The sequence below is a fragment of the Theobroma cacao genome, chromosome 4 (genome assembly GCF_053813885.1).
Source record: "Theobroma cacao isolate CCN51 chromosome 4, ASM5381388v1, whole genome shotgun sequence".
Taxonomy (NCBI): domain Eukaryota; kingdom Viridiplantae; phylum Streptophyta; class Magnoliopsida; order Malvales; family Malvaceae; genus Theobroma; species Theobroma cacao.
The window spans coordinates 34,995,811-35,011,008 of record NC_142642.1 but is presented as its reverse complement, the minus strand read 5'-3'; the positions used below and the strand labels follow the sequence as shown (position 1 = coordinate 35,011,008).

The window sequence follows — 15,198 nt, the reverse complement described above, 5'->3', positions numbered from 1 at the left end:
ACATGATATTTATATAAATACCAAAGAAGATTATAATTACGACGGAACATAGAATATTATTAAATATTAATACGACTTTTATTTAACTAATTAAGTTGTGATAATGGCAGTGCTACCTTTGTCCACCAACTGATCAACGTTTCTACACTTACGAAGATCTGATGCGATACGTGAGGTATGCCAAACGGGCCAAGGTTTCCATCTATGCTGATGTAAGTTTCAACTTCTTCTTTTCTTTTCTTCTGGCTTTTATTTACCTACTTCTTAGTTTTATTAACTTTTACACGCGGGTTAAATTTTTTTACTAATGTTAATGAAAAATAGATCTCGTAAATATTAATTAGAAATGTATTAGAAAAGTCAAAAATTGATCGAAGTGGGTGTATTTTATTGTTATTGAACTGAAACCAAATTGAAGAGATTAAAATCTAATTTTGATTTGTTTTATTTTCTTTTTTCCACTGCCCTACCTCATCAAGTGTTGATAAAATTAGGGATATTTCTGTAATGCTATTTCCCTTCCAAAACTATTTTCTCGCTTTGTATTACCTTAATAATGATATCTTACGTGTACGTATATGTGTGTATATTATATTTTTAAAATTGAAATTTGATCAAATTTAAATCCAAGCATAAATAGAATAATTTCTAATAAATATTAGTTTTAAATTTATATAATAAATTAAGATCCTTTTGGTATAATTGAAACTCACAGAAGAAAAAAATTCCAATAATTATATTCAATCCTACTATATATTCAACTCAATTTCCAATTTATCTTAAGAATTCTAAAGTTTTAGATATGTACAATTTAGTTTATTTCAATCGTTTTTAAATTGTAAATGTCTATTTTACATACATTTTTATCCGAACATTTGACTCATTGATTGAGGCATGATCTCTTATTTAAAGAGTAATATTCGAATTCTCTTTTTTTTCAATTATATAAAATAAATTACATTTTCATTTGGTTTAGTCGATTGTTTCTTTTTTATTTATCCTCAAATTAATTATACATAACTTTTGGGAGACGGTGGAGAAGGAAGATGGCTTTGGACCAATCAAGAGAGAAGGGCATAGCTCAAATCCTTTGGCTGGCATTAAGATAAGAGACATCAAGGGCAAATCTGTTGTGACGTCTGACTGAAGTTAGCAAAATGTTATGTTGAATAATAAGTGGATTGTCTTTTCCATTTCCGAATGCTTTGGTCCTGTGGTGATTTCCGCATATATTTTCGTTTCTTAAGTGTCTTTGAAGTTGAAGTCTGAATGACTAAATACTATTGTATGTACTCTATTTAATTATCAGTTTGCCTTTTGTTTCGGTTATGTTTTTCTTTATTTTCGGGTTTGCTTTTCTTATTTTATGAAGAGAGAAAATATGATCCATAAATATATATTGCAAGCTATTTAGAATCAGTTTTCTTGTCTGAAAGTTATTTGATGGTAAGATATTGAACCTAATCTGAATTAGAAGAGAATGGACTATATACATGGCTGACTCCTACCTAACTTTGGTTCAAGGGGGATGATTCTATAAAGTACAAACTTTGGCCAAAAGTAGATTTTATATATTGTTATGTTATTCAATAGCTTTGACTACTTAAGTTGACCATAGAATTAAAAATAGCAGCCAATACTGTATTGGACAGGAGAATTTCTCCACTCACTCTTTTGGTTCAAAGATGTAATCAGTAAATACCGCCCTAAACGACTACGTTTTCACCAAATTCTTATGAAAGCCTAAAATTCCAAATCATATATTGATGGTCTACAAACAAAGCTTCAAGGGTTTGGTAGCTGGGACCAAATTGATCTGAAGGAGCTATGGAAACCCTCCCTCAACTCCCACAAGACATTATTGTCAATATACTGTCGAGGCTACCAGTCAAATCTCTGCTACAATTCAAGTGTGTGAGCAAGCCATGGCGGTCTTTGATCTCCGATCCTCATTTTGCTAAACTACAGCTCACCCAATCACAGAGGAACGGTAACTTTAGCAGCCAGAGAGTTCTTCTCATTACTGAGCCTCCAGAATCAGCAGCCTGTGAAGCTTCTGGTGATGATGATGACAGCAAATTAATTTTGAAACTTGAGTATCCGACGGCAATGAAGCGGACTCCTGACTCTGATGAATTGATGGATGGCCAGGTCGACTTGGGAGGGTCTTGCAATGGCTTGGTATGCTTAGTCTTTGAGAATGATCGCGTCTTCTTATTGAATCCAACAATTAGAGAAACCAAGGAATTGGCAAAGCTTAATGCTTTTGATCGAATGGGTACGTTCTCTTATGGTTTTGGCTTTGATTTCTCAACTAATGATTACAAAGTTGTTAGAGCTGCTCGCCCTTCTAGTGAGGATGATGCTTCTAGTGAGACTGAAGTAGAAATTCTGGAATTGAAGAGTAACATTTGGCGAAGGATTGAAGGCTTTAAGTCTGGTATCGAAATAGAAGGACCGGGGATTTTTCTCCATGGAGCGTTGCATTGGCTAGGGGAAAAAGAAAGTGACGGTCTAGAAATAGTAAATGTCATCGTCTCATTTCAATTAGCAGAAGAGAAATTCCAGCTGATGCCACTACCAGATCAGATTGAAGAGAGCAATGATTCGAGAGTTTTGGGGGTTTCTGGAGATTGCCTGTGCCTGTTTAATGGATGCGGTGAACGTTATTTTGAGGCATGGCTCTTGAAAGATAGCAACAAGTCATCGTGGACTAGATTGTTCGGTGTCCAGAGGGACCTTGTTCCAAGACATAGATACTGGGAAAAGGCATTATGTTACACAAAATCTGGTAAAGTTGTAATAGATTATGGTGGGCGGTGCTTAGTCTGGTATGATCCAAAAGAAAAGACATCAAAAACTTATACTTCGCGCAGTAATTGGGGTTGGTTTGATCCAGCTATCTATAACGAAAGCCTGATTTCACCGAATTGTTATGATGCCTAAAATTTTATTTAAGAAGCCTTCAAAGAGGCAAGTCAATTGTAAGGTGAGACAAGTTGCTTCTTCTCCCATTTCTATTATGTTATTGTGGTTAAATATGCAACAGCTACATAAAAAAGGGGTGCGTCTTTTCTTTGTAAGTATGCTAAGAAGTAGAAGATCTGTTTTAGCCAAATTCAATTGATTTATTGTTCAGGTAAGAAATTTGGCTAGGAAAGGATGGGTTGCACCGGTTTTCCGAAGAGAATATGGAATAGTAAAATCCTAATCTGCAATTACAGAAAAAGAAAAATTCAATAGAAAAAAAATGTGCTCCTAGTCTGGAAGATCATTAATCCCTAATTCAGCCTCTTGGACAAAAGCTTGATTAATGTTGGGTAAACTGCTCGACAGGTCCTCAACATAGTCAAAGTTTGAAAATTAGTGCCATCTTCTCTTATTTGAACAAATTAACTTCCTGTGCTTTAAATATTCGCTTGAAAATTAACCCAATAGTAAAAAAAAAAAGCATGGTCTTGTGAAGGACCAGAAACAGTGGACTTTATACATGGCTTCCCCTATACACATCTCTATTTGCCTCTCACATCTGGTTAATAATAATCAATTGAAAGTGGACGATTCTGTTGTCTTTACCGTAGAATTATATTAGTTAATAGCTTTATGACTCGTTCAATTCGTCTCCCACGTGCAATTACTACTTCAAAGGGGAGCTGCTGATCATTGAATTAAAAAAATATAGTAGCCATTCTTATTTTGACAGGGAATTTTTTTCTAAAATGCTTTGGTTCAAGAGCTGTTGAACCTTTCCACCAATGACAAATTAAATCCCATAACATTGATATTTGATAGCGTACAATGTAAGCTTCAAGGTAAATAAGAATACGTGATTTAGCTATTTAACTTAAGGGTTATCCAAGGAGCAAGGGCAGAACAAAATTAATCTGAAAGGAAGCCATGGAAACACTCCCTCAAGACATTATTGCCAATATACTGTCGAGGCTACCAGTCAAATTCCTGATACAACTAAAGTGTGTATGCAAGCCATGGAGGTCTTTGATCTCTGATCCCCAGTTTGCCAAACTACACCTCAAACAAACACAGAAGAACAGCAACTTTAGCAGGTATAGAGTCCTTCTCATCACTGAACCTCTTGAATCAATAGCCTGTGAAGCTTCGGCAGAAGATCTCGATGATGAAAGCAAACTGATATTGGAACTTGAGTATCCGTCGGCTATGAAGAAGACTCCTGACTCTGATGATTTGGTGGACGGTTGGCTTGATTTAGGAGGTTCTTGTAATGGCTTGATATGTGCAGTCTTTGAGCATGAGCGCATCTTCTTATGGAATCCAACTATTAGAGAAGCCAAGGAATTGGCAAACCTCAACGCTTTTGATCCAAAGGCTTCCTTCTCTTACGGTCTTGGCTATGATTTCTTAACCGATGATTACAAAGTAGTTAGAGCTGCTCGTCCTTCTACCGCTAATGCTTCAAACGAAACTGAAGTCGAAGTTTTGGCGTTGAAAAGTAACAATTGGCGAAGGGTTCAAGGCCTCCAATCTGGCACAGAAATTGAAGGACCTGGGCTTTTCTTCCATGGAACATTGCATTGGTTAGCAGCAAGAGAAACTGGCCTCAAAAAAATTTATGTAATTGTTGCATTTCACATGGTAGAAGAGAAATTCTATGAACTGGTGCCGGTACCAGATCATGTTGAAGAGAGCAAAGATAACACACTGGTTTTGGGGATTTCAGGAGATTGCCTATGCCTGTTCTATGGATACGATTGTGAAAATGTTTTTGAGGCATGGCTGTTGAAGGAATATGGCATCAAGTCGTCATGGAGTAGATTGTTCAGTGTCCACAGAGACATCTTGCATGGATATAAATACTGGGAGAATGCATTATGCTATACAAAAACTGGTAAAGTTTTAATAGATTATGATGGAAGGGAATTAGTCTGGTATGATCCTAAAGAAAAGACATCAAAAACTTTTACTCCAGGCAATCACTGGGATTGGTTTCAACCAGCTATCTATATTGAAAGCCTGGTTTCGCCAAATTGTTATGGTGCAACCAATGTATAGACACAACTATGCATAACACTTAGTTAATGAGGAAACGTTCAAAGGGGCGAACAAATTATGAGGCGAGGCAAGCTACCCTCCTTTATTCTTACACTTATTGTTGATGCAACAGCAACCGTTGTTAACTGGAACCTTTTTTTTTCTTTTATAATTTCTGCATAAAGGCCTTGGCTTTATAGTGCATATATATTTTCTGTTTTGCTATATGCTAAGAAGTTGAAGATTTGGTCGTCTAAAGTCAGTAGATGTGTTGTTCAGGTAATAAATTTGGCTAGGAAAGGAGATTTTGCAGAGAATTTCCTTGTTTGATGTGGGACTGTGTAACATTAAAATTGAAGTGGTTGTTAATTATTTAGATTCCTGATTCTCCTTTAGCTTCTTATTATAATTTGTTGAAAAATTCAAATTGTATCTGTTGACCAATGCCAAGGAACAAAAATTATGAATTAAGTTGGTATAATGGACATTTTGAAGTTAATATATAGATCACCCCATGCAGTCCATTGATAAACTCCAAGTTAACAACAAAATTCCTTTTGGGGGCCGTGTGGGGGTGCCTTAATGCCTTGCTTTGTTGCTGGTGGGTTGTATTGTTTTGGCCAAATAAGCTTGATTTATATGGGTGGTCAAAATTAGGAAATCAGTGCATTTTCTTTTATTTGAAGACATTAATTTCATGTACTTCGATATCGGTGGCAAACGGAGAAATGGTAGTACTAAGTTAATCTAATTTTTTATTTACAGCAGCTAGAAAATCTTTTTTAAAAAACAAAAAAACACCATGGTCTTGTGAATTACCTCATGTTGGACAAATATAGTATTTTTACTCCCGTAAAAATCTCCATTTTCCTACCACTTGAAAGCGGATGATTCTTCGTTATGGTATTATTGCATTTATTCAATAGCTCTGACGTACAGTTCAATCAATCTCCCTAAAAACGCTAATGGATATTCTAATTATTACAAGATACTCTTAAGTATTCGAACCGGTTACATAAAATTAAAATACTCTGTAATCGGATTCGAGTAGTAATTTCACTATTTATATCGAGTTCGAGTACTACTTTTTGGGTACCTGATATCCGAATCCAATTATGATTTATGTTTAAACCAAACTGTGTATCGTGTCCGTGGGCTTAGCTTTCGCCTTGGATTAAATCTTGGATATGAATGTTTAAGTCCAAACTCAATTCTGTCTCAATGTGAAAACATGATCATATTAATAAAATTAAATTAGAAATACATTTACAAATATAAATAAAAAATTAATATAATAATATATTTTAATATTTTAATAATAAATTTAATTAAAATGGATGACTGAATCTATACTTAAATTTTAAGATATCAATCAAGTTTGACCATAAATACCTAGCCATAGAGAGTATATTTTTGAAGTGGCAATTACATGGTTCACTAGTTGAGTCATTTTGTTAGTTTTGACATGTGTTTCGAATGGCTTAAAACATTATAAATCTTAATTAATGTTGGTTTTGTTAGTTTAATAAGGAAAATTTATGAATAAAAAGTCACTAAAATAAAGATCTCTCTTTTTCTTATTTGCATCAAAATTCTTATATTCGAAATTATTCAACTCAATAATCTAATTTATCTGGAATTGCATCAGATTTTAAACAACTGATAAACGAGTTGAAATATTTATTTAATAATATATTTTTGCTTAAGGTTATTTTAGTTATAAGATCTTAATCACATTGCAATTTATTTGGTTAGTGGATTAGTGTTTGATAGAATTGATTAATTGTTTAATTTTTATTTTTAACATATAGTTAAATATATTAATTCTTTTTCTTGAGTTAGAATTTGAACTATCAACTGGGGTGTCCATTATATTCTAGCATAAACCCATTTTTAATCCCTACTATTGGTTTGTAAGGGTCTGATCTCCATTTCACTTGGTCCGTAGAAGGGTCGGCCTGATAGGCTCAACATCGTGCGGCCTGTAACAATGAAGTTTTCATTTTTCTTTTTTGTGTGTACCGAAGTGCCCTTCTTCTCTTTCAAACGAATCAAACCCAACCTCTGACTTATCCTCCTTTCTTCTCTGTGCAAAATCCAGCATTTTTGAAACAGAAAACCAATTCTCTATAGCCCAAGGCTTTATGGCAGTAGTTTCAAGTGCTCATTCAACTATCTTCTCCAAAACCTCGCTTTTTCACCACATTAATGGTTTCAAACGCTTCACTTTTTGCTTACCCTTTTCTACTTCTGCTGCTGTTTCTCTTTCTGCTAAGAAGAAGTGGAGACAACCAGTGGCTTCTTCAGTGCTAGAGCTTGGTGGAAACAAAATTGCTAAAGATGGTAAAAAATGCCACTTTCTATGGACTTGGTTTTTTCTGTTATGCTTATTTTTTACTGTTCTTGAATTGGGTCATTTGAATATTTCCTGTTATTGCATTTTAACTAGATGGGTCTATCCGATTCTTGCATTTTCTTTCTCTAGTACTAGTAAATTGTTTTGGGTATTTTATCCCGTGTTTCACTCCGAGTTGGTAAAGGTTTAATTTATTTTGTAATGGACCTAATCGCATTTGTGTGTTGGAGCTTTCAGAATATGCCCTTTGTGTGTCTTTAAGTTGTATATGATAAGAAAGTTAAAATTATGGTGTGATTTGTTATATTTTGGAACGGAAGATATCTATAAGATGGTAAGTGTAGGTGGATTACCCCTTCATGGATGTTGTGAAATAATTGAAAATTTTCAGCAACTAAAATCTATTGCTTGAGTTTTTAGTTTGAATATGTGCATGGTATGTGCTTTGATTTCTTGTTATTGGTGAAATTTTGATTCATGACCACTTTTTTATGCATAGTTTTATGATTGGTTTAGTGTTGTTTGGATGGTGCGATTTGTAGATGTGGTGAGGGATGACCCAACGAACAATGTTCCAGACACGATGTTTTCAAAACTGGGAATGCAGCTCCACAGAAGGAATAACCACCCTCTTGGGATTTTGAAGAATGGAATATATGAGTATTTTGATACTAATTACCCAAACATGTTTGATAAGTTTGATGATCTCTGCCCAATTGTTTCAGTAAAACAGGTATAATGTGGTCCACTATTCCCTGTATTACCTTGCCCTCTTTTATGTTCCTCTGAATTAGCAAATATTATTGGATGGCAAAGGATCAGCTTTTGAGTCTAGATTTTCTATAAATCAATCTTATGCTCTGTTTTAGAATAATTGGTCTAAGATCTTTGAAAAGTTAAAAAAATTTCATCTGAATTTGTATCTGTATGGACTTCAGAGATAAACGAAGCTTGTGTATTAACTTATGAATTATGTAATTTACCATGTAGGCTTGAACCTCTATGTATGTATGTGTGTGTGGGTTAGTGAGTGAGAGGGAGAGAATAGTTTTGGGTCAAATATTGAGGTTATAGACAGTTTTCTCTCCTTACAATGTGGCCCATTAAAGCATGTTTTGTTCCACAATACGTGGTCTCTCTAGTCAACTTCTTGAATTGACCATGTGATTTGAATATAATTCAATCTCTCCAATCCAAAAGGCTTTTACATATCCGCATAGCTATTTTTGGGCTCTGCAAGCAGTATGACTAGCCAGTAAGAATATTCTTCTACCCTTAGGTTTTGATTTTAGAGTCGTTCAATTCTGAAGTGTTGGAATGGTGAATGTACTAATTTGCATACTTATATGCAACTTTAACTTCCTCAAATTGAAGTTTAAAGTATATAAGGAAATTTTTCATTCCTATCTAAGCTCATATAATACTCATCAGAATTGTTCAAAATTGTACTTGACAAATTCTGGACCTCTATTGTTGTCCAATTTTATTTGCTCAGAATTGGATTTTCAGTATGCAAAGTTATGCCTCATTTTTTATTTGTGCTCCTCTGAAATGAAGAAACCTTTTGTCATCTATTTGATGAATTAATATCATTTCTCAGTTATGTTATATCTTGCAAAATGTTTGTGAGAACATATATTTATATAGTTATTTATTTATGACAGTAAATCTTCTTGCAGAATTTTGATGATGTCCTGGTGCCTGCTGATCATGTAAGCAGGAGCTATAATGATACATACTATGTTGACTCTCAAACTGTGCTGAGGTGTCATACAAGTGCTCATCAAGCAGAGCTGTTGAGAAGGGGACACACTCATTTCCTTGTAACTGGTGATGTGTACCGTAGAGACTCTATTGATTCTACCCATTACCCTGTGTTTCATCAGGTTTGATTTTGTTGAAAATTTCTTTAATGTTGACTAGCTTTACAAAATTCTCTTCTCTTGGGAAATTGTTCCAAGTACATGGTAATTTTGCATTCCTTGCTACATGCCCAGCACAGCCATCCATATGATGGGCCCTACAATGGGCTCCTGCATGGGTCCACATGATGAACAGCTGTGATTTGACATGTAACATATGTTATAAGATGGCCATGTTCATAAATCAAGGTCCCTTCTTGTTTTTTGCCCCTAAAACATCTGGCCTTTTACCATACAGATGGAAGGGGTTCGTGTTTTTACTCCTGATAATTGGGAGGCATCAGGTCTGGATCCCACATCATATGCAGCTGAGGACTTAAAGAAAAGTCTAGAGGGCCTTGCTCGTCACTTATTTGGTAATTCTTAGAGTCGAAGCTTTTTTGAGGGATTACAATTTTTGCAAATGATGATGCGTATCTGCCACAATGAGATATAGGGATTCAGAAATCATATTCCTTATTGAAGTAAGATCTTTATTTACATCATGAATGCACTATTGGAATTGGCAAGGAGTGGCAATTTTTGTGACAAGAATTCATCGCAGATTTGCATTTTTTTTGGAGATACCATGGAGATATATGTACCAATGTGCAAGATATCTGGACTTATGTGCAATAATAAATTTTTTTATTGAGAGAAGTGTCTAACTAGCTGCTATAAAACTCAGATCACTTGCAAAATTTTATGTAGTTAGTCATCAAAGTGCTTGTGTCTGGGGTTGATCATGTACTTGGTAAGGACTGCTACATGTTAAAGTCAATTAGCCTCAATCTGTTAACATTCCAGGTGCCGTTGAGATGCGTTGGATCGATGCCTATTTTCCATTTACAAATCCTTCTTATGAACTTGAAATCTATTTTAAGGTATTCTCTTAATCCTCTTTTATAGAATAGTGTTAGTGTTTTCTTTAAGCATGACTTATTCAGTCTGAAGAATTTTGTTTGCCTTCTCCATTGCTTACTTTATTGCAATGCTCATGGTCCTTTTGTCAAAAAATTCTACTATGATTGTTTGACAGCAAAAGATTTAGAGGGTGAACAGTATGCTTATTGTTGTAATCATAAATTGTACTAAGCTAAATCAAGATTTGAATGTTCTAATACCTCCTTAACTACATGTATGTACTCTGTGTTACTAGCCCTCATTATTACTTTTATTAATTGACTGTTCAATCTGAATCTTCTTAAATCAATGACTATTTCATGTGGTAACTTTAGCACTGAGTATGACTTACCAGCCACCTACAACAATTGTCAGGAAAAATGGATGGAGGTTTTGGGTTGTGGAGTGATGGAGCAAGAAATATTGAAAAGTAATGGTAGATTAAACAGTGTTGCTTGGGCCTTTGGACTTGGATTGGAGCGGCTTGCAATGGTTTTATTTGACATACCGGATATTCGGCTTTTTTGGTCAACTGATGAACGATTTACCTCACAGGTAGCTCCTGAATGTAGCTCCACGATTTGAAAGTTGAAGTTCTTAAATTTCCAATTTAGTATCTTCATCTAAGCTGGATTTGATTAAGCTACTTGAATGCAGTTTTCCCAAGGCCAAATGGGAGTGAAGTTTAAACCCTTTTCAAAGGTATAAATTAAGAAAATGGTTTATTTTAACCCTTTCCACAGTATATTCTTTTAATAGTTTAGTACTTATTATGGAAGAATGACTTGACACATCAATTGTTTTTGCAGTATCCTCCCTGTTATAAAGACATCAGCTTTTGGATCAATGAATCATTTACTGAGAACAATTTATGTGAAGTTATAAGAGGAATAGCTGGGGATCTTGTTGAAGAGGTATGCAATTTACATCTGTTGGCTAGAAATATCTTCTGAAGACATAAACATGTTCATCTATATGGTAAATTTGCCCAACTGAATGTTATATAGAGTACGTATTATCAGTTTATAAATATTATAAATTATCTGAATGATGGAAAAGGTATTGACAGAGATGAGTGTGTTTGACTGACTTGCTTTATCTCATCCATTATTAACAGAAAAACAGAAAGAATTGATTCAATGGAGTTGAAATAAGTAATATCTCATATGTATGTCTGTTCAGTGGCTCTGAATGGACTCTATTGATTGCTTTCACTTTCTTTGGCCTGGGATGGGAAAGGTTCTTATCTGTTTTTCTGAAAATAAGGTTGCTAGGTTTCTGTGGAGGAAGTCATGTCAACAAAGGACCAAACTAAAGCGGTGGTGGTGTTGGGAAAGTGTAAATGATGTACAAAACAATTTGTTGCTTCTCAAGTTGTTGTTAGGCGAAGACTTTATCGTTGAAGTTTTAAAGAAAATAATAAATGACACTGTGGATTTAAAATAGATGTCCCAATTTTAGATTTCTAGTTTTTCTTTTAATATGACTTATTTTTAACCCACAGCTGGGCTATATAAAACAATTGGGAGTATCCAGTGGAAATGGTTATGTATGCTGGAGTGAATGAGGTGTTCTATAAAAAATAGAAATTATCCATCAGCCAATGTTGTGTCTCAAATGACAGTTACAAAGAAATTTTTGTTCAATAATTTTTTTTAAAGAAAAATGATGAGGATTCAAAGCTTTGGATACTGGTGGTTTTGCATTATAGCTTTATACATATGAGATTGTGATTTCATGGTAAAATATCTTTCTCTGATTCTGTCATAACAATTGTAATTATTTATACTCCCTTACATATTGAAGGCCAGAATGTACAGATTACAGGGAGTAACTATGTTGAACCGATTGATGTTTGTTCAGCCTAGGGGAATGGGGATTTTGTATTTTGTTTTTTCCTTTTGTAGGGTGCTGAGGTTCTTGATTGTTTTTGATGATGTTGAGGGGAACTGGCAGATAAGGGGAAGGCCAGGGAACCCATTCCTTTTGTATAGTTTTTTGAGTTCAGGTATCCTTAGGATGATTCAAGGATGTTATTCTCTAATCCAGGGAATAACAGAGTTGAATCTGCTTGTATGTTGCTACAGAGGCAAATGATTGCTTCCCTCTGTGTTGAATATATCTTAAATTTTCAAAAAAAAAATATATACATATTCAAGACTGGTGTGGATGACTGATTCGTCTGCTAGGATATCTTATTGATGTACAAAGCATATTTTAAATTCTACATGGAAAGGCCTTAAAGCACTACTATCAACAGGTCAATGTTGTACATGATGGAAAGTTTTGTACATGTTTGGCTTTAATTAAACCTAGGTTGTCACATAAATCTTTCAACAATCGTAATATGAAGCATTTGAGGGTCTTTTGTGGTAGGTATGTTCAATAATAATATTTATTTTTGTTACTACCAGGTGAGTTTGATAGATAACTTTCCCAACAAGAAAGGGATGACAAGTCATTGTTACCGGATTACATATCGGTCCATGGAGCGTTCACTCACAGATGAGGAGATTAATGACCTGCAGGTATTGCTGTGCTTTCGTTCTGTGCTTACTATTATTGATATTACTATTACTATAATCTTAAAGTGTTCTTTCAAGGTAAGACAATGTAGTCTAAAATATGTTTATAATTGTGAATGCAGTGGAACGTGAGAGAACAGGTGCAGAGCAAGTTAAATGTTGTCCTAAGATGATCGTTATCGATACCTACACAAAGTGCAAACATATTTTTCTCTATTTGAGTTATAGGTATTGCATCTTGAAAATGATCATACTGCACAGTTTTCAGTTATTTATTGCTGTTGTAAGGTTTTAGGCTGGTTAAGTCATGGAATATACACAAGAATTCTACAATTGTATTCCGTTGACTGTTCCTTGACGATAAAGCATTTTTTTTCATCCTTCTTCTAATAATATTGTCATATATACATTGTTATTTTGCTCTGTGATGAGTATCATTTTTCATTCATTCTAATTTGCTGCTTGCATCCAACCTTTTTTTCTTTTCACCTTTAGGAAATTAAAGAACAGTGTTGAAGAAATTGCGTTGAGCAAAAGTCCTAGATGCATATAGGAACAAAAATTGGCTGGATTATAGGATCTAGTAACATAACATTAAGAAAAAGTTCAGGGAGGGAAAAAGCAAATAATATTTGGCAAAGAATTCAAGATCTCCAATCAGAGGCAGAATTGGGGGGATGTGGTTTTTGTTCTGCGACAAGCCATATCACTACTTGGAACAGTATCAAAGAATATTTAAAAGCTTTGACTTGTCCCTCAGGTCCTAGGCCAGGACAGTCTCATGCAAAGTCACTAGTGAAGAGACGAGGAAGCATCATCCTTACACAAAGTTTGACTTAAAAAGCATTACGTTCTAATGTCTCTTTCACAAATTAATGTGCTAGTTGCTGTGGCTTACATTATAAGCTTCAGAAGGGAAAAGTCAAGTTGCTGCAACCTTTATTAGGCCACACAAGAAGGGAAGGAATTAAGCAGATATCAAAATCTATAAGATCCATGGAAACAGTCTCTCAACTCCCTCATGACATTATAGCCAATATACTGTCAAGGTTACCAGTCAAATGTCTCCTTCGATCCAAGTGTGTATGCAAGCCATGGCGATCTTTGATCTCTGATCCTCAGTTTGCCAAACTACACCTTGCACAGTCACAGAAAGACAGCAATATCGACCCCCACCGAATACTTACTCTCCACCAATCCTCTTCTGTCGATAGACTTGGAAGCTTACCATGGTACTGAAGATGGCAGCAATGCAATAATATTGGAGCTTGATTATCCAGCAGCAATCAAGAAGGATCCCGAATATGAAATTGACTTTGCTGGGTCTTGTAATGGCTTGGTGTGCTTAGTTGTGGACTATAAGGATTTCATTTTATGGAATCCATCTACAAGGGAATCAAGGCCGTTGCCTGAACCAAAGCATCATCTTCGTGATGGTTCCTTATGGTCTTGGCTACGATTTCTCAACTGATGATTACAAATTATTAAGTGTTGCTCGCGGACCCTGGTCTCCTGCTATTGTTTCTGACAGAACTACAGTTGAAGTCTTTTCAATGAAAACCAATGTTTGGAGAATAATTCCCGATCTCAAAACTGACGTGGAATTAGGTGGAAGTGGGATTTTCCTGAAAGGATCACTGCATTGGCTAGCGAGAAGAGTAAGTAGTCGTACTAAAATCATTTCATTTGATTTAGCAGAAGAGAAGTTTCAAGAAGTGGTGCCACAACCAGCTCGTATGGACGAGAATCATTATGTAGCAACTATGGGGTTGGGGGTTTGGGGAGATTGCCTGTCCCTTTTCATTGAGTGCGGTGAAAATCTTTATGAAGGATGGTTCATGAAGGAACATGGTGTCAAGTCCTCGTGGACTAGATTATTCAGCTCCCCAGTTGACCCTTTGCCTGGATTCAAACATTGGCAGATTGGATTATGCTACACAAAAACTGGTAAACTTGTAATCGATTATGATGGATGGAGATTAGTCGTGTACGATCCACAAGAGCAAAGGTTCGCAATTCGCAATAATTGGGATTGGTTTCACTCCATTATATATTTTGAAAGTCTAGTTTCACCCAATCTCGATGATGTCTCCAACAGAGAAAATCATGTGCAAGATTGAAGAATTATGCGGTGAGGCTAGTTCATTTTCGCTCTGTGCTTCAATTTTTGTATTGTTTCCAAGTCTCGCGGCATCTGCCATGGCTGTTTGTACTTGTTTAAATGTAAAATCATGTCGAATTGCATCACCTTGTTTTGTTACTCTCCAAATCTCTCTAATCCTGGAAAGCAGTGCAATAATGGGTGAATTCTCATATTTTCCATTAACTTTCCATTTTTTGAGCATCATATTTTTGAATCTTTTGGAGCATCACTTCCATGATTGCCTTATCCAAATTTCTGTGAGAAGCATGAAGATATGTACATTACCTTGGTGGGGGCATTTATGGTGATCAATTAAACGAAATGCTAAGACTTTCTCAGCTAAATTCAGTTGATTTCTATTTT

The 15,198-nt window shown here is 35.2% G+C and overlaps 3 protein-coding genes across 4 annotated transcripts; all 3 read left to right on the top strand.

Moving 5' to 3' along the window:
• The first annotated feature begins 1,770 nt into the window (after positions 1-1,770).
• LOC18507219 (F-box protein CPR1-like) lies at positions 1,771-3,083 on the top strand. The gene has a single exon (XM_007099604.3). The coding sequence runs from the start codon at positions 1,828-1,830 to the stop codon at positions 2,944-2,946; it is 1,119 nt and encodes a 372-aa protein (XP_007099666.3). The 5' UTR covers positions 1,771-1,827; the 3' UTR covers positions 2,947-3,083.
• A 782-nt stretch (positions 3,084-3,865) lies between these two features.
• LOC148763343 (F-box protein CPR1-like) lies at positions 3,866-5,385 on the top strand. Its single transcript, XM_088805250.1, has one exon. The coding sequence runs from the start codon at positions 3,898-3,900 to the stop codon at positions 5,026-5,028; it is 1,131 nt and encodes a 376-aa protein (XP_088661376.1). The 5' UTR covers positions 3,866-3,897; the 3' UTR covers positions 5,029-5,385.
• Positions 5,386-6,960: 1,575 nt separating this feature from the next.
• On the top strand, positions 6,961-13,107 carry LOC18602668 (phenylalanyl-tRNA synthetase class IIc family protein). Of its 2 annotated transcripts, XM_018120192.2 has the most exons (10): positions 6,973-7,350; positions 7,906-8,096; positions 9,043-9,249; positions 9,524-9,641; positions 10,072-10,148; positions 10,543-10,722; positions 10,825-10,869; positions 10,977-11,081; positions 12,582-12,695; positions 12,815-13,107. In XM_018120192.2, the coding sequence occupies exons 1-10, from the start codon at positions 7,152-7,154 to the stop codon at positions 12,863-12,865; spliced, it is 1,287 nt and encodes a 428-aa protein (XP_017975681.1). In that variant the 5' UTR covers positions 6,973-7,151; the 3' UTR covers positions 12,866-13,107. The 2 variants fall into 2 exon arrangements, with proteins under 2 accessions (XP_088662022.1, XP_017975681.1); XM_088805896.1 differs by lacking the exons at positions 12,582-12,695; positions 12,815-13,107 and adding an exon at positions 11,434-11,766 and having other exon boundaries at positions 6,961-7,350.
• Positions 13,108-15,198: the final 2,091 nt, after the last annotated feature.

Coding starts and splice junctions, on each gene's coding strand:
- LOC18507219 (XM_007099604.3), top strand. CDS start 1,828: ATGGAAACCCTCCCTCAACTCCCACAAGACATTATTGTCAATATACTG.
- LOC148763343 (XM_088805250.1), top strand. CDS start 3,898: ATGGAAACACTCCCTCAAGACATTATTGCCAATATACTGTCGAGGCTA.
- LOC18602668 (XM_088805896.1), top strand. CDS start 7,152: ATGGCAGTAGTTTCAAGTGCTCATTCAACTATCTTCTCCAAAACCTCG. Junction 9,250..9,523: donor ATTACCCTGTGTTTCATCAG/GTTTGATTTTGT, acceptor TTTACCATACAG/ATGGAAGGGGTTCGTGTTTT. Junction 9,642..10,071: donor CCTTGCTCGTCACTTATTTG/GTAATTCTTAGA, acceptor TTAACATTCCAG/GTGCCGTTGAGATGCGTTGG.